The 17,709-nt window shown below is 52.4% G+C and overlaps 3 protein-coding genes across 4 annotated transcripts; 2 read left to right on the top strand and 1 right to left on the bottom strand.

Annotated features, from left to right (window-relative positions):
• Positions 1–127: 127 nt before the first annotated feature.
• On the top strand, positions 128–3,258 carry LOC102092403 (T-cell surface glycoprotein CD3 gamma chain). The gene is made up of 5 exons (XM_005500716.3): positions 128–530; positions 1,538–1,747; positions 2,220–2,351; positions 2,753–2,796; positions 2,946–3,258. The coding sequence occupies exons 1-5, from the start codon at positions 458–460 to the stop codon at positions 3,006–3,008; spliced, it is 522 nt and encodes a 173-aa protein (XP_005500773.2). The 5' UTR covers positions 128–457; the 3' UTR covers positions 3,009–3,258.
• A 2,442-nt stretch (positions 3,259–5,700) lies between these two features.
• On the bottom strand, positions 5,701–10,304 carry LOC102092091 (T-cell surface glycoprotein CD3 epsilon chain). Of its 2 annotated transcripts, none has more exons than XM_065040211.1 (8): positions 10,286–10,304; positions 9,333–9,442; positions 8,540–8,560; positions 8,216–8,242; positions 7,749–7,949; positions 6,844–6,996; positions 6,332–6,378; positions 5,701–5,988 (listed from the first exon to the last, which is right to left on the bottom strand). In XM_065040211.1, the coding sequence occupies exons 2-8, from the start codon at positions 9,379–9,381 to the stop codon at positions 5,932–5,934; spliced, it is 555 nt and encodes a 184-aa protein (XP_064896283.1). In that variant the 5' UTR covers positions 9,382–9,442; positions 10,286–10,304; the 3' UTR covers positions 5,701–5,931. The 2 variants fall into 2 exon arrangements, with proteins under 2 accessions (XP_064896283.1, XP_021140887.2); XM_021285212.2 differs by lacking the exon at positions 10,286–10,304 and adding an exon at positions 9,562–9,661.
• A 1,517-nt stretch (positions 10,305–11,821) lies between these two features.
• On the top strand, positions 11,822–17,515 carry MPZL2 (myelin protein zero like 2). Its single transcript, XM_005500713.3, has 6 exons — positions 11,822–12,139; positions 14,230–14,396; positions 15,042–15,252; positions 15,501–15,645; positions 16,071–16,143; positions 16,683–17,515. The coding sequence occupies exons 1-5, from the start codon at positions 11,851–11,853 to the stop codon at positions 16,129–16,131; spliced, it is 873 nt and encodes a 290-aa protein (XP_005500770.2). The 5' UTR covers positions 11,822–11,850; the 3' UTR covers positions 16,132–16,143; positions 16,683–17,515.
• The last annotated feature ends 194 nt before the right edge of the window (positions 17,516–17,709 follow it).

The following is a 17,709-nucleotide window of genomic DNA, read 5'->3' as shown; positions in this document are numbered from 1 at the left end:
GACAGGATTGTGCAGGGAGTCGCCAGCGCCCGCGGGGGGACACGTGGCTGGGCCGACCTGTGTGTGCGGGGACACGGGGGTGCGGGGAAAACTCTGTTGGTGGGGGGACATGGCTGCTGGGGGACACATGATTGCTGGGGCTCTGTGGCTGCATGGGGACACGTGGCTGCCGGGGGTCCCCAGCTGCTGGGGGCTTCCTGGGTGTCTGAAACTGCTGGGGTTCCGTGGCTGCTGAGGCTGTTTCAGGGTTAGCTGTGCCCCCTGCCTTTCCACGGGCATCGCTGCTGGGCCTGGGGCGCCTCAGACTCCCCCGGTTGCTGCGGGAGGGAGGGAGGAGGCTCCAGCCCCCAGCATCCGGCACCTGACAAAGATCTCTTGGCGGGTGGCGCGTCGTGCCGACGAGCTCTCTGCACGTCCTCTCATCTGAGCGGGGACGGGGGCGCCGCCGCTGTGTGCCATGCGGAGGGGAAGGGCGCTGGGCACCTGGGCATTGCTGGCCAGCCTGGCCCTGGCCAGCTGGGGCGTCCGAGGTAAGTCCCTGGGCGTCAGTCGCTGCCCGCGGGGCGCTTGCTGTGGTCCCTGGGGACTTGTCACCCGTGTTGCTGACCCCACGGGTGTCCCTGCGGCAGTGGGAGGGTGGCTGGAAGCAAGACCCCCGCGGCTCACTGGGATCGTCCATCGCGGCATCTTGATGTGAGGTTTGTAAATGGCGATAGGGAACGCGGAGTGAATGGGCGCAGCGGTTCCTGAGGACGCGATGGCTCCGATGGCGCTGCCTGCCCTGGACCGGTGCTGTGACAGTCTGGAGCTGTGTGCGTTGCCCGTGGTTCACTGTGGTGGCTCAAACTCGCCTTGCAATGACAGAGAATGCAAAGTTGGCCTTGGTAGTCCTGTGGTGTTAGACCAAAGTGGCCATGGGCTTTGTGTCTGGCACAAATGTGCGAGCAGGCGGGGCTGTACTCTGCTCCACCGTGCTCGGCAAATACAATAGAGCATTTACTCTCCTTTTGCAGACTCTGAAGGTGATGCCTTTGGGCCAAGGAAGCAATTCTGTGCACTGTTTTGCATGCTTTTCTCTAAAAATATTGTTTACTATTAAGTAAAAAAACCAGATGGGTTTTGACTCCCCATTTGGGCTCGGCTCCTGTTCGTGCTGGTGGAAACATTTCACCTGCTGCTGAAATGTCTCTCACTGCAGCTGAACTTCAATACCAATGGGATCTGGGGGGGGGTGTGGGTCAAGTGTGTGCAGTCTGAACAGAGTCCAGGTAGATGCTCAAGTCCAGTTAGTTTTAACTCTAACGGATTTAGATCTAAACTACCAAGACCTGTGTTAGCACAACCACCAGTTGAACACCCGACTGCTTTTCTGCTGAGCAGTCTGCTTTTTGCAGGGTTTTTTGTTTGTGACGTCCTTTCCACCGCTCGTGGGACAGTCTAATGTGACGCTGTCTACCGCAGCGTGAATGAGATCTCTGCACCGCTGCGAGCGCTGAGAACTCAGCTCTGAGGCTCTCTGCTCTCCTTTTCTTTACAGGACAGAAAGTAATCCTGAAAGAAGCCAGTGGGAAGGTGTTCCTGCAATGCGCAAGCAGTGGAAGTCAAGTCACGTGGTGGAAAGATGGGAATGAGATAGGAAACACAATACGGCTGGACTTGGGTGCAGTTTACGATGATCCCAGAGGAATCTATACATGTGAAATAGAAAACGGAAAGAGAAGCCCCCCGCTTCAGGTGCACTATCGAAGTAAGTGTTGCAAACCTGGTTTCTAGAGCCAGAACTGCTTGGAGTTTTCACCCAAGCACATTTTTGAGGGCACTACTGATTTTCCAGAGTTCAAGGGTGGTTCCACCAGTTCGTGTAAGTCCTGACGGCTCCTGTGCTGGGTTGCCCTTGGGAACAGCCAAGCTTCACGTTCCCCTGCATGCGGTGTCCCTGGGAGTGTTTTACAGCCCTGTTTACTGCCATAACCTGGCAGTCACGCTGCCTTGTTACTAACCGCTCGCTGGCCTTGCCCTGAGTGCTGGGGACACGTGGCAGCTTGTGCTACTGCTCTCGAGTCACACAGCAAGCCAGACTTCATCACTGATCTCTCTCACCCTGGGACTGGAACCCGCCTGAGCTGGACGGGCGCTTGGGCTCAGCCTGCCCCTGGCGACAGGGGCAGGGTGCTGGTCACGGCCCTGCTTTCAGTATTTGTGTCCTTTTGGGCTTCCAGTGTGCCAGAACTGCATCGAAGTGGACGCTCCCACCATCTCGGGGATCGTGGTTGCAGATGTCGTCGCCACCGTCTTCCTGGCGGTCGCCGTGTATTGTGTCGCTGGCCACAACAAGGGACGCATGTCTCGAGGTGAGGGGCCGGCCCCACTGGCTGCCCGCGGGGGGCACGGGGAGTGCCTGGGCGTCTTTAGGAGCTGTATGGTACCTCAGCACTTCCCATTGCAGCCCCCAGAGTCACTGCAGGCTGCAGGCAGCGTGTCTAGGGTAGGGATCCATGTGAGCATTCTGTGCACCCTTCCTGGCCCTGGCTCAGCTTCCCAGGAGAAGCTACTGAATGCACAAAGTTCTCCAAAACATCGTCACAGGGACAGCAGCCGGTGGCACAGCGACATCTGACCCTCGCAGGGGCTTTCCACTGAGCCTCCCAGAGTCAGCAGAAGCTCAGGGCTGAAAGCAGACAGCCGTGTGGATTTGTTGGCAAACGTTCACCACACTGCCCACCATCCTTAACCACTTTCTTTCTCCATTTAGCTTCTGACAGGCAGAACCTGATTGCCAATGAGCAGGTCTACCAGGTGAGTGTGAGCTGCCTCTTACTCTCTGGGGTAAAGCTCTGTGTCGGGGACATGGCAAAGGGAGGGCTGGGTTTGCATCCCCTGTACCCTCCCTCCCAGGGCTGGACAGACACGGCTGTAGCTCATCTTGCCTGTTGTTTTTCTCCTAGCCCCTTGGTGAGCGGGACGATGGACAGTACAGCCGGCTGGCACCTGCCAAGGCCCGCAAGTGAAGTGGGAAGATGCTGTGGCCTGTGATTCCTTCACACCGGGAGCGATACCACGGCAAAGCCAGTGCCCAAGAGCACTGGTACCCTGCCATGGCGCTGCCTTTATAAGCTTGCTGCTGTCAGAACACAGCACAGGTTTTTGCGCAGAGAGCCCTCCAGCTCCTTGCCAGGATGGGCTGCTTGTAGCACTCCGCTCTTTCCATGACCTCTTGTGCTTCTGTATTCCTCTCATTAAAGATAAGCCTGTCCCACAGCCTCCTGGCTCCATCGCTTGTGTTGAGACCTGGGGAAGGTGAGTGCTGGATGCGATCTGCCTGGATCCCTGCAGAGCCATAAGGTCCCTGCCTGTCCCAGTAGGACACTGTTCTGCCGCTGCAGGCAGGTGCCCGTGGCTGTGTCACCTCTCTGTGCCAAGATCAAGATGACATCCAGGTCCACTGGTGAAGCTGAGGATTGGGGACCTTGTGAAGGAGAGGCAGCAGAGGCTTTGTCTTTCATTTAACTCCCAGAATGGGGAGCAAGGACGCCAGGGGCACAGTGACACTCAGCAGGGACTGTGTCATCCCTGCAAAGCGCCTGCCTGCCTCAGTCCCCTGGACAGAGCGGGAGGGCTGGCAGGACGGAGGGCGGGAGGACGTTTCCTTTGCATGTGCAGGGCTTGGTATCTAACGGCAGTCTCCAAACCGCAGGGGCTTGCCAGGTCCCTGGCATCCAGGGAGCTGCCTGGGTGCTTAGGGGAGTGAAGCGTGAGCAAAGCAGCAAGAAGAGCTCACGGGTCTGGGCCCATAGGGGAAATGGACAGAGCAGAGGGGATGAAAACTGCAGCACAGGCTGCAGCAGAGCTGGTTGGGCAGCAAGGGCTGGAGGTGGTTCACTCTCTGCATCTCTGCTGCTCTGGGGAGGCTCTCCCACCCTCCCCTGCCTCTGCAGCCCACTGGAGACCAACTCACCTTTGTGTCCAGGCCGGGGATCTTTTGGCAACCCTTCTTTCGGGATCAGTAGCCATCCCGGCATGCTGAGTACGGGATGCAGGTGAGCAAACTTCCAGCACCTTTCCCAGCTCAACCACCCAAATCATACTGAGTCTCCCCACACCAACCCAGCTCCTCCTGGTAAGGTCCCTGCTCCCCAGCTCTGAGCAGGAACAGCTAATGTGGTCTGACTGTCCGAAATGGCAAGCAGCTGACAGACAGGATCAGGCAGCAATCGGAAACCTCAGAAACCGGGTCACCCTCCGTGTGCCAGTTGCACACACCTGTAGGTTGTGTTTTCCTGCTTTCGTATAAGTCTGGGTGATAGGCTTTAGGGAGCACCAGGTTGGGAATTGCCTTGTGACTCAGTGGTATAAAGTAAGCACTAGAAGAGTTAGCACTCAGTAAAAACTGGGCACAAATCTGTGACACGTCTGACACGGCAAGCAGCACGTAGGCCGTGCAAAGCTGTGGGTGTCCCCACGTGTCCTTACAGGAATCAGTGTGTGATCAGCCTCAGGGACAGCAAACAAGAAAAGGAGTTGTTTTCCTGTGGCGTTGGCTCTTTACATGACCACGTCGTGCTCTTTACAGAAGCACAATAATATCTTGGTGATTTTTTTCTGCTCTAACCTGCTCCAGTGAAGGCGAAGCGTGATACGGCCATTGCAGGTAGGATATGTCAATACTCACCTTTGGTCTGAAAAGCCATCTCGGTAGGACCTTATAAGAAAAAGTGCCCGTAGTGCTTTCAGATGTGTAAGCAGTGAGCAAAGGTGGCTAAACACACCCAAAGAGCAGGAGAACCCCACGCTGAGTGGGTGGGTGTGCTCTGCACAAATCAAAGACGCAGCAAGGGCAACATGTACATCTCCTGTATTTGCGAGAGGCTCCTCGGTGCCCCGCTCTCGGAAGGACAGAAATATTTCTGTAGTGCCGCTGAGAGGCAGAGAGATGTTGTCACTGCATGGGTGCTGATCCCACTGAGATAAGGGGAGCAGTGGGGTGGTACTGGCTGGGGCAAACGTGCAGCCCCATAAATGGTGGCAGAAGCACCGGGGTGTAGCTTGGAGCAAAATTTAGACCTTGCACACCCAGAGTGGTCCAAGCTTATCATGTCCCATTTGTGGCCGTGGCCACGTGGCTGGTCTGAGCACGCGTCCCTGGAGCTGTGCTGTTCTGCAGAAGCTGAGTGTGGCCCAGAGCTGTTTTAGAGCTTGGGGCGTTAGTGCTCGTTGTCTCTTGCCATCTCCCTCCTAGCTGTGTAGCGCCTTGTATGGTAAACCCAGCTGTGCTGCCTTTAAAACCACATCCTGCGGGGTAAGCACAGCAATCCGAAGCGTGAAACTTGCTGGGTGTTCGTGTCTCCACACTGAAACTCAAGGGTTAAACCACCCCCAGCCCCCATCGTTGCTGCTGTTTCCTTTCTTCGGAGCTGTTGCTCTGCAGAGCAACAGAAATGTGGCTCCCAGGCACGACAGCACCTCTCAGGCCCTTCTTAAGTTCCTACCTGCCCCATGGCTGCTGCTTGGGAAACCGCAGGTGTGGCTCTTGCACATCCCCTGAGATCCGGAGCCTTCAGGGGGGCAATCGGCTGCCCAGAGCGGCACGGGGAGCACGTGGAGCCACTCGGTGGAAATGAAATGGGAGGGAAAAGCAAAGCATTCAACCAGAGCGGAGAGTGGCGGGGAAGCGTGAGGACAAAGGAGGCCAGGAGCCGCCAGTGAGGCTGCAGGTCTTTAATGAGAAGGATAACTTCCGTTGCCAATGTGCTCATTTGTTTCTTTTCCCTAACGTCAAGCTGAAGGAACACATCAGGGTGCCTGTCCTGGGCAGCTGCCTGGTGTACGACAGAATGCCTGGGCCTCAGCAAGCCTGGAGAGAACTGGAACCGAGCTGGGAAGAAGCACATGGACCCTCTGCTGCTCCTCGCCAGCCCGTCATCCGTGGGAACGTCAGAAGCCCCTGGGCTCCAGGCCTGCGTACACTTCCCGCTGGCCTTTCCGGATGGGCTGTGGGAACAGCAGAGAGGTTAGTTCAGGAATCCTTGTTAACGCACCGCCAAAGAACATCAGGCTCTGGGTTCACCCAACCCGTGGAGAAAACGACAACAGGGAGAGCAGGATTGGTGCTGCTCGCGCACAACAAGCTGTGGTTCTGCTCCCGACCCCCATGTCAGCACCAGGAGATGGGGCTCCACCCTCACCACCTTTGTCCTCTGCTCCTGGGAAAGTCTGCAGGCTGACTGGATGCTTCTTGCAAGGAGGAAAAAGGATAACTGCTACACATCCCCAGCTCTGGCTATCCTTCCCCAACCAGCAGAGAGAGATGGAAAAAAGTGCAGCTTCTCCATACCTCATAGTCCGGGTTTGGAACTGGGGGAGGACGCTGCATCTTCTGGGCTGCAAGAGAAGCAAAGAGAGGTCATCCTTGGTGATGCAAGTGGTCTTTTGTGGAGATGATCACAGGGCAATGCATACCATGGGTCAACTTGCATGGCTTTGTTATGAGCTTAGAGCTGCTGCAGGCAGGATGCAGGACCATTTAGGAAGAAATCAGATTGCTTTGAGCAAGGGTAAATTTCTAGCTTTCCCAGTTGTGAAGAAATACGTGAAAACAAGAAGGCCGTGTAAGCACAAGCCCAGGTCACAGCTCCACAGGAAGCCTTTGACACGGCACAGCAGCCGCCCCCATCCCAGACAAGAGGGCAGCCCGGAGCAACAGATGCGGCAAGCAGGAGCATCGCTGGGCAAGGTTTGGGAGGCCTGGGGGGAGCAGAGGAGGCTCTGTCACTGAGGAGAGCAAGTGCTAGTTTAGTGCTTAGCACACACCATGGAGAGCAGAGACACCCGTACAACAGCTCTCACCTCGTGGGCGACCGCCAGCGCTAGCGCTCGCTTTCCCCTTCCTGTCTTTGCTGAAGTAATAGACCAGGATCAGGACCCCGAAGGTGATGAGAAGATCTGCAGTGACGATCCCTGTCACTGCCAGGGCATCCAGCTCCTGGCAGTTTGCGCACACTGCCAGGAGAGAGGAAAGAGCTCTGAGATGGGCGCCCTTCCTTTGCGGCAAGGAAAGCGCAGGTCTTGCTCGACTGCTGAGTGCCAGCAGGGAAGATCCGGCTCTGGGTGGAAAGGAGAAAGGAGCAAACAGAAGGGGCCAGCACAGGCTGCTCTATCCACCCCGCCATGTCTGTCTGCAAACAGACGCAGACCAGGGGCTGGTGTGTGCACCTTCCTTCGCTGTCCTCTGCTGTTTGCGTGGCCTGAGCCCGAGGGTGCGAAACATCTCCTAGGTCATTGCAGCCATCCCGTGCTGGACTCTGATTACTGAATACAGGGCAGCTGCCCTAACTTCAAATGGCTCAGAGGCTTAAATCACTGCCAGGGTGGAGGTAAACTCCAAGCTGTGTGCTCCAGATGGGAGTGTTACACTCTGCAAGGTAAGAAATGCCTCTGCGACTGGGGACAAACATTACTCTTGCCTCGTAGCATGGCAGAAGCTGTATGGTAAAAGAGATCATGTACCGTATATGTGGGAAGCATTGCTGTGCAACCAGCTTGAGGACAGAGGAACGGAAAGGTGAGGAGAGCAGGGCAATTCCACTTGCCAAATGTGACTCTTTACTGGCCACACAGGGTGGGAAGAGCCTCAGCAGAATTGTGTTCACCCAGAGCAGCAGCACGGAAATGGAGGTCTCGGCTCCCAGTATCTGTCACTGAAATGCGCAGACTCCACGTTCGGCCCGATGACTGCGTGCCTTTCCACTCACCTCTGACGTTCAGGTACATCTCATGCTTCTTGCCACCTGAGGCACAGCTCACGTTGGCAGGGGAGCTGTCGTGATTCTCGATGACGTACTTCCTGTCCCTGCTGCTTGGTTTTGTCCCAGTTATTTCCCAGGCTATGTTGCTCTCTTCAGACAGGGGACATGTGATTGTCACTGTGGTTCCTGAGATCTCCACCAGGAATTCTTCATTGGAAGGTGGGCCAATGAGAAGAGAAAGCAGCATTACAAATAGCTTCTGCTTGGAGACCTCTAACAGTAATTAGGGGCGACGCATTATAATCTATTTTTCTGATAGGTGATAGCGGTAGCAACTAACAAACAAGAAATTTTTGCCTCCTAAAATACTGCTTGAACTGAAATATTTCTGTTTACCTTCTAGTCCACACCTTCGAGGTCTCTGCAGTCTTTGTATCACGATAAATAGTTAAGAATGCTGGTAAAACACTTACCCTCCTGTACTTCGGTATCGGTATCGTCTGCAAAGGAGAGAACAACACGTGTTAACGAATGTGCCTGCTATTACCTTACTGCTTGTTGCTGCTGAAAAATACCCAATCCTGCCTGGGGTCATTTGCAGTAATTAGGAACAATTAATGACAGACAAGTTTTCATACCAGTGAGATCAGTAACAACTAATGAACTGGGAATTTTTCCTATCCTGCAATATTTGCAAGACTCAAATATTTCTATTTGAGTTTTAGTCCTCACTTGTGAGGCATAGTTGGTCTTTTTATCACACTAAGCAGTTAAGAATGCTGGTACAATACACTTACCCTGCTGAGCTGCGATGCGCACTGCAAAAGAAAGAATAATAAGTGTTAAGTAATTTAGCTACTGATATCATGCACCTTTCCTACTTCCAGGGTATCTTTTCTGAACTCAGCTGCTTGAAAGAGATGCTTATACTCCTATATTTGTGCTAAAGGCAGTAGAAGCATTCTGGTAGCTGAGACAGGATGTTGTTCTGAGATGAAGGCTTTTCCTTTGGAAGCCATTTTTAACACAGAATAACACAGAATGGAAATTTGACTAATTTTCCGCCCCGGTTTAGAAAAAGGGTCATTGCAAGCTGTACACACAGCAATTTTGCTTGATGGTCATGGACCACAGACTGCTGGAAAATCAAGCCTGGTTTCTGCGGTAACATGGAAATCACTACCACTCCCATGATATCATGGTGAATCTGAAGTTATTCACCCATGGTCGCCAACAATTGTAAGAAAAGCACATGAATGAAGAGTAAAGATAAAATTAAACTCAGAGAACCGCATAGTTCACACTGCTGCAGAAAGCAGGGAATCAAGCTCTAGCCCAGCTACACGAAGTTCGGAGACCCGGTGTCTTAGTGAATCGAGTAGGAACCAAAATGCATCAAGGACCTTAGGTGCTTTTCTCCAGCCCGAGCGGCTGGATTCCCGTTTCCCTGCAGCGCTCGCTCTGGGGAGCAGCAGCTCCATAGGTGCCATACGTGCCAGTCGCAGATGTGGCTGCAGGCGCTCTGCAGAACCAGCTGCGTGTCGCTGCGCCCCCTCCCCTGCAGCCGCCCCCCGCCCCAGCCAGACTCACCCGCACAGAGCAGCAGTGCCAGGAGAGGCAGGGACCGCTCCAACCTCATCCTTGTCTTCCTCCTCCTCTTCCTCTTCCCTACCACATCAGATGGGCATCACGGAGGCTGGCTGCGAGGGAGGAAAGAAGACAATTGCCTTTTTGAGTTCTCGCTTACAAGAAAGAGGCCCAGGACTTTTTTCCCAGAATCGTGTGTGGCAGCGCGCTGAGCGGCGCTGGGGAGACTCACTGTTTCCAGTGAAACCTGCAAGCAGCCAAGAAAGACACAGAACACGTATGATAAAATAAGCCCATGTCAGGAAGTGCGGAGGCTCAAAACGTGTTCCCGGAACGTCACTGAGAGCGAGGGGTGGCTGCTCTGCACCAGCCCCGTTCAGGTCTCGGGAGATCTGTTGTAACTGCTCTAGGAGCAGCAGGAGAGATAAATGAGCCTAGACTAGATGTGCCATCAGGACCTTCCTAACAACTTTTCAAAGTGTTCCTGAGTTCGAACTACTGCAAGCAACACAACGACAGAACAAATGACAAAGGAACCTGAAACACTACAAGAAGCACCTTGAGACACTGTACAGCCAGCAGAAACGAGTCTGTAAGTGCCAGGCTGTGCCTGTGGGTTTTAGTAATTGGTGATGCGATCTGCACTCTTGTTATCCTGCTCTAACACATCTCGTTCATTCCTGCCGCCTCTCCAAGAGCGGCATTTGCCAGGTCCTGACCCAGGCTCTCCTCTGCACACACGGTGACAGCGAGGAGCGCAGCACAGGGTGGCCAAGCACTGCAGCCCCCCCTGCAACCTCCGACCTGAGCCCAGTGCTCTGCTCCTGGCACATAAGCAATGACACGCTCTCCTGTCAGGAGGGAACTCGCTTCACCGTGTTGCTGTTTCTCTTCCGTTTCAACATGAGGCTGCAAAAGCAACTCTACGTTTCCATGCAGCATTCAATTGCACCTACAAGAAAACCATCCTGGAAGCCTGCGGCATCCTTCCATGTGGGAGGAGTCCAGATCCCGTGTCGGACACCTCTGCCCACGGCCCAGCTGGAGGTCTCGCAGTGTTTTTTGAGGAGTCCCCCGTGCACCCGTGTCCCCCGGCTTCGCCAAGCCCGGCACCAGGGCTGGTTCCACTAGAGGGGGCTCCTGCCCCGTCCAGCCCGCTCTGCTCCGCTCGCCTCGCAACTGGAACGTTCTCCTTCCAAACTGGTGCTTGGGGCCGGCAGAGACCCCGCGGCTCCATGGGGCTGGGGCCTTCCCGAGCTTTGCTTGCAGCAGGGATGCTGGCATGGACAAAGTGGGAACATGCCATCTTTTCCTTCTGCTTGAAGCCCACAGAGCTGGCAAAGCTGCCCATACAGTTGTGAGAACAGTGGGGATGTGAGGGCACGTGTCTGAAGAGACATTGCGAAGCCAACCAAGGGTCCCTCCTTCCACAAGGACACTCTGTGTTCCTCTACCTGACACACACATCTCAAGGGGCTCCTTTCCAGATGCCTGGAAGGACAGAACTGGCTTCTTCCTCCTCCCCAATAAAATGACACTTAATGACATGGCTAATGACAATGCTGTGGGTCCTTATTTCATTTTTCGAGGTGCTCTCTTTAGGTGTTAAATCACTCTTCTACTGATTTCTGTTTCAAAATGAGATGTTACTAGCAAGGGTGTCGGAGAAATGGTCTTCTCTTAACAGTTGGAGTCTTTTTCAAACAAGGTGCTAAAGTTTAGTAAAAGCATGCAAGTAAAGCTCAGAACAGACCCTCTTTCCCAGTCCTGTGCGTTACACAACCGTGGTCTAAAGCGAGAGCTGGTGGTGTTGCCACATGGGCAGTGACCAAAGTCACCGCTGTGCAGGACCAGCTCAGCGTCCCCGTCCCAGCCTTGGCACCACTGCGAGGAAAACTAGCATCGGTCACAACGAAAGTTCATAACCGGGGACAACTTCTTGAACCTAGACCATAGACCGGACAGCTCAGCCGCAGCCAGGGCAGGTTCTCTGTTACAGTCATTTACTGTCTTCAAATGCAAACATCCTTATTTTGTCAACACACGCGCACCACTCCGCTCCATGCTCACAAGGGCCATGTGCCACCAGGAAAATATTTTGACACAGCGAGTTTCTCTAGTACCTCGTGCTGCTTGTTTAGCACAGTGGGGTTTCCCCAGCCCTGCCTGCCTGGACTCACGGCCGATGAAATTGTCTTTCGACTTTTCCGAGAACTTCACGTGCACCGCTTAGCGCAGTGTCCCAGTTCTTCTGCCGGATGGCTGCAACCAAGTAAAATCACAATGATCACTTCAATTGACTGTAGGTAGCTGAGTTTCGGTAGGACACTTCACGCTCCATGTGTGCCCATAGCCTCTCTGCTTTGGGTTGCTTTTTTTTGGGCTGTTTGCAGGTTTTTGCCGAACAAAGGGCTCTCATTGCTCCAGGCTGGCTATGAACACCTCCAGGCAAACTTTCTTTTAGGAGCAAAATTACCTCCCACAAGAGGGGAGTGGTTTGAGGTGGAAGCTGGGAGGAGGGATGATTGCAACACAAAAGAGCAAAGGAATATGGGAGGCAGAAGAAATTAATCTTACCTTGAAAAATCTCTCTGCCTGGAGCGGGAAGGAGAACTCGCGTTGCCTCGCCGGGGAAGCTGGGAGGAAGGAATCTGCTCTGCTGTGCGGGGAAGGCTTCGGGAAACTCGTCTTTCAGCCAGTTGTGAAGAACCTGCAAGGGTTTTCTCTTTCCGTGGAGCGCGGACGTGTCTTCCCGATGCGCGTCCCCAGCTGGCCGGGTGCTGTGCTGTCCCTTGGGGTACAGCTCCGAGGTAAGGAACCCGGGCTCCCCGCCACCTCCACCATCCTCTTCTGACCCCTCATTATCACCCCCGGTGAGGCAGCCACTGCACAGGACTCTCGCAGCCTTGTTGTGGGCGATCTCTGTGATTCTTTCACTCCTGGGTTCACTGCAGGTGACACGAAGCGATTGAGTTTCATCGACAAACAGGTTTAGGTGTGTTCACGCGGAAGAACAACACCGATCTCATTCTGAGCTCTGGTTACGCATCTTTTCCTCCCCTGCCAGGAATCTGGACTTTACTCCTAGACTTTTTTTCCACTGTCTTTGTTCCTAGACAATCAGTTTGTTAAGCAGCACCGGGTTTAAATCCTTTACACATCAAGAGTCCAGACCAACAACAATAAACTCGCTTGGATTTTCAGAGGGTTATAGGTCTGGAATTGAAGACCACCATGTCCTCCCCTCCCAAATGCATCGGCACATGCTTACACTCCATGATCTATCTTGAAAAAAGTGTTTCACACTTATTTCCCGCCGTTGTTTTTTTAAAGGAGTTTAAAATGAAAAGATTTGACCCTGAATATTTGGATGAGAAACACGATCTCCGGCAATGAAGGTTTCCAAATGCAAACACCTGCAGTGTTTTGGCAGGTCGGATATTTTCTCCTTTGAGGAAAAAAAAACATTTGGCAAGGAAGCATTTGGCTATAAATTGTTTCCAAACTCCGGAAATATATTGCAAGTCTTTATTAGGAAGCGATATTTTACAGCCGCAGATAAGGTGGGTTTTTTCACTTGGATCGCACTGGGGTGCGTTAACCCATTTTCCTAAAGTGACAAGAAATCAATATTTTCTTTTTCTGCTGGGTTAGTTTAACCAGTGAGTGAAAGGAAAGTACGGGGTGCACATGGCCAGCACAGGGCACTGTCCCTTCCAGCAGCAGCAAGGTGCTCCACTCAGCTCTTTGTGGAAACTGCCCCCAATCCCCTAACCCGGGGAGCTAAAGCGCCCAGGCAAGTAATTCAGCGATCGTGGGGAAACCCAGTAAGAACGTGCAGCACCGCTTTGCCGGCGCCTGAACTCGGTCTGGAAGGGCAGGGCAAGCCAGAGGATGACTAGGGCTCCGGCATGACAACCGTGTTCAGCAGCAGCACTTTGGTTTTCCCATTTGTCTTGATGCTCTCTCTCTCGCTGGTTGTCTCTCTTGCAGGTAGCATCAATGCTAACTTATTCCTGAAGGGGCAGCTGTGGTGGTCTGGTTAACAGTGGATGTTTCTTTGGCAAACAAATGCTTACAGATTTACCTTGAGGATTTCCTGTCGAGTTCCTCAGCCTGCCTGTATTTGCCTGTCAATGTCTAGCTGGGTGGTTAACCCCCTAACAGGCGCCACTCACATCAACAAGAGCCCTTTTCACCATGGTGTGTGTGACACTTAGGCTGATAATACAAAGCGTATAAAGGAAAGTTACAGCTCAGGAAAGATAAACTGTTAATTGGGGCTCAGCAGTCCCACCTGAAAGGGGGAAATCTGCTTGGGGAGTTGAGTGCAATAAAGTGTAATCACTTGTGAAAATGTGACCAGGACAAGCACATGAAAAGTTATGCGGGACCTTTAGAGCTGGTCAGGAGCAAGTATGTATTTAAGGAGGGGTGGCATTTACAACAGCGTGGAACCTTCTAGGTGTCAAGTTTACTCATGCCTGAAGAGAGACATTCCCCTCAAAATGCAGCCTGTTGTCCCAATAGGCAAGTCCTTCTCAGCAGTCTTCTCTCAACCACTTATTGCATCTGGGAGTGTTTAACTGTGCAGCCACAAAACTACAAAGAACGCACTGAACCGGCCATTGGGATGAGAGCAAACTCCCCTGAAACCAGCACTGTGCAGCTTGCATAGCCACGGACAAAACCCACGAGGCACAGGGGATCTCCTGGATTCTGCACAGGCAGGATCACCCCCCTCGGTAATGATACATCTGCTTGAGACGGTCATGTTAAACATTGACGGGGACAGATAAGGAAGGCTCCTGCATAGACTAAATGCAGATAAGGAAGAGTAATGATCCTACTCCTAGACAGTAGTTTTCATGATCTCTAACGCCGGCTCTTTTCCCTGCAGTGCTGTGGCTTGCGGCGGCCGTGGAGGTTCACACTTCCAAGGAGGTGGCTGCTGTGAACGGCACGAACCTGCGGCTAAAATGCACCTTTTCCAGCAGCAGCCCTGTTAGCCAGCACCTGTCAGTAACCTGGAACTTCCAGCCCGAGGACCTGAGCTCTCCTGAGCCCGTGAGTGAGACTTTTACGCTCCATTTTGTGTACTCACACTTGCCCAAACCAAACAGTCCCAAGGCCCATAAGCCCGGTGACTGCAGCAACTCCAGCTGTGGGTATGGGCAAGCACAGCTGGAATGCACAAGTATGTATATCTTGGGCCCTTTCTCTATGACTCATAATGATTATTGTGAGCAAGAAGTTCTGTTTACAGAATCTGGTGAAAGAAATATGGTTTGTGTTTAGTTTAGGGTAACCATGGTTAAAGTAGCTGGAGCCTGGTGAAACTGTGCCTGCTTACAGCACAGCTGAACCCTGTGTCGTAGCTGACATCCCGCACCTGATGCCACTTACAAAATGATTTACCTTGGCCAACATGGCCTGGCACGCAGCTCAGCTCATGCTGCTGTATTGCTGAAGGACAGCCCAACAGAACTCAGCCCAACAAAGCCTTGGCTTTAGCAGGACAGAGCTCGCACGGCTGCTGGAGCAAAGGCACCATCTTTTCATAATGGCCTCAGAGTTCACCTGAGAGCGGCTGTGCAGGCACAGCTCTCCGCAGCCCCTGCCCTCAGCCAGCGCCGCTCCGCTTCCACGGGCTCCTTCCATCACAAAGACTGCCTGGCGTGTGGCAATAACAGCTTCCTCTCTTTTGTGTAGGTATTTTATTACCTGAAGGAGCCCTACAGGCCATCCACTGGACGGTTTAAAGAGCGAGTCACTTGGGACGGGAATATTGCGCGTCACGATGTTTCCATCGTTATCTGGAATTTGCAGCCCACTGACAATGGGACATTCACTTGCCAGGTGAAGAACCCGCCGGATTTTCATGGCACGATTGGCAAAGTGCAACTCAGAGTTGTGCAGAAAGGTGAGAGGCCAAGAACCCCACCAGAAGTCATGTGAACTTAGCCAGTGCGAAGCATGGGCACGTGTTCCTCCACATTTGGGAAAATGTATGCAAGAAAAGGGATTATAAAGAGAAAACATGAAGGTACTTAATGGATACAAATTAAAAAAGGGAGCCTGAGGAAAGGTTCTATTCACAGATGCAGGCTCCCAGCCGCATGCTGAGAGCCCCTGTGTGTCCCTCCTGCTCATGTGTTTCTCTCCATGCAGTGCACTTCTCAGAAATCCACTTCCTGGCCGTGGCCATCGGGTCTGCTTGTGTTCTGATGATCCTCGTGGTGACAGTTGTGATTATCTGTCGACACCATCGGAAGAAAGCGCAGGAGAAGAAGATCGAGGTGGCAGACACTGAACTGTAAGGACAGAGGGGAGGGAGAAAGGCTTCTGGGAAAGCTTGTCAAGTATATCTTAGCAGCTCTTTTTAATCATTGGCTTGGACTCCGCACTAAGCATTTACAATGCAAAACTGCCAGGACAATTAGCAATAATTGGCTGCTTACTGGCAGTCGGAACAGAGCCCCAGGATGAACAAGTCCTCGTTTTGCTCCTGCCCTTTGCAGTGGCTCCTCGCTCGGGGAAGGCAGTTGTGGTAGCTGATTGCTCTGTTCCGTGAACCTGACGCTGTGGTCACCATGCACCTAGCATTCTTATGATCTTGTCCTGTGACTTGTTGTTATATGTTACGTATGCCATATGTAAGTCAGAATGCGACTCTGCTGCTCAGGATATATGATGCTGACTTGAGATATTTTTTCCTCCTCGCACCTTTTTTAATAACAGCAGAGAAAAGGAGAACCTGAAGAGGACAGAAGAAAAGGAAGCCAGTCCATTGGAAGACTAGAGGTCTTTGATGGTAAGTACAATACAGGTGTCCATTCAGACATTCCCGAACTGATGCCTCTGTGCTACTGCGGACTTTCTAAGATAGTTTTACTTGTATATGTCACTTTTATTCACCATCAAGAGGCTACGGCAGCCATAAGCAGAAACAACTGGGACTACAGTCGCCCTTTGCTTGTGAGAGCCTCCAGAGACTGGCAGAGCTGCCTCTTAGCTGCGCAGGAGATTCTCCATGCTGGCGTTGAGGATCATTTGTTGGAAAGCTGCTGTTGCTGCTTTTTCTGACGAGCCCGCTTTGTGGAGAAAGAGGAGTGAATTAATTTCCTTTCACCAGTTTGGATTCTGCTTTTTGATTCATTTAATCTTTATTGTTCTAAAATCGCTGCAGGAGGACTGAAGCTGTTTCCAGATGTGCTGGCTTTGCTGCAGCATTTCAGCATAATTTTTACCCGCTCAGTTTCAGAGGTCAGCAGTTGCCTCTGCTCTTTTTGTTTTCAACAGTAACCCTGAGTAATGAGCCTGTTTTGTTTTTCTTATAATCTTTCTTCTTAGGTACTTCTAACGCGGATGGTGAAAGCTTGTAATTTCGGATGTTGGAACAAAGCTCAATTACAGACGCCCCATGCTGCCTGTGTGGTTTCTCTGCTCAACATGAAATTCCTGCAAGGCAAGAGCACAACATAAACATCAGTTGTAAGTTGCCTTCATTGAAGTAAAACGGGAGGACTTGCCGCATGAACAAGGAACTTTCCTTAAGCTTCACACCTGCAGAAGGTGCAGAAAGCTGCTCTGGAGATGAAAAAATGCCAAAAGATTTGAACAAAATGCCAAGATAGCTGACTGAACAGAGGTTCTCAAAGCATCTGAGCAGATGCGTTCTTGCACCTTAAAAACCGCAAAGTACATTTGTGTTGCCCTGTTTGGCCTCCCTCAAAGTCCTCTTTGACATCATGAAAAGACTGATTACCTGAGGGATCAGAGGAGCAGCCACTTGCTGTAATGTACTTTAAATCTCTTTGCTGCTTTAAATGGGAAGTATTACCATTTGGGAATGTATGGTGTTTCTTCTGAGGGATAATGTTTACTGGTGGATGTGTTTTTCACATCAATCTCTTGCTGTTTATTGCTGCACTTAGCATGTACCCCGTACTTCCATAGACTCAGTCTCTCCAAGGCAAATGAAGCCCCAAATCATGGAAACTGCAGAGCTGTTACATTTTTTTTAAACCAGCACCCAATTGAAACATCGGCCTGTTTGTTTATACCCGTTTGAGTATGTTTATGACTTTATAACTCCACCTGTAATGTGCTGGCCGCATTATATGTTTGTACGTTTCTGTTTTCAACCACGAGTGTCATAAAATAAAGGTGCCTTGTAGAAAGCAGCGTCGGTGTTGTGTGAGTGCTGTGACACGGGAGCCGTGCGGCTCCGCCGCGCCCTCGGCACCTCAAATGAGGGTTTTACCGCTCTGACACGTACCAAAAGAGGCACGAACGGGCCCAACCAGGAGCAGACCGCCCGGTGTTCCCGGGGAGCTGCCCCCGTGGCCCCGCGGTGCCGCCTGCGCTCCGGGGCCGA

This window comes from Columba livia, chromosome 24, assembly GCF_036013475.1.
Source record: "Columba livia isolate bColLiv1 breed racing homer chromosome 24, bColLiv1.pat.W.v2, whole genome shotgun sequence".
In the NCBI taxonomy this organism is placed as follows: domain Eukaryota; kingdom Metazoa; phylum Chordata; class Aves; order Columbiformes; family Columbidae; genus Columba; species Columba livia.
The sequence above is the reverse complement of the archived record's forward strand: the minus strand, read 5'-3'. Positions and strand labels throughout refer to the sequence as shown.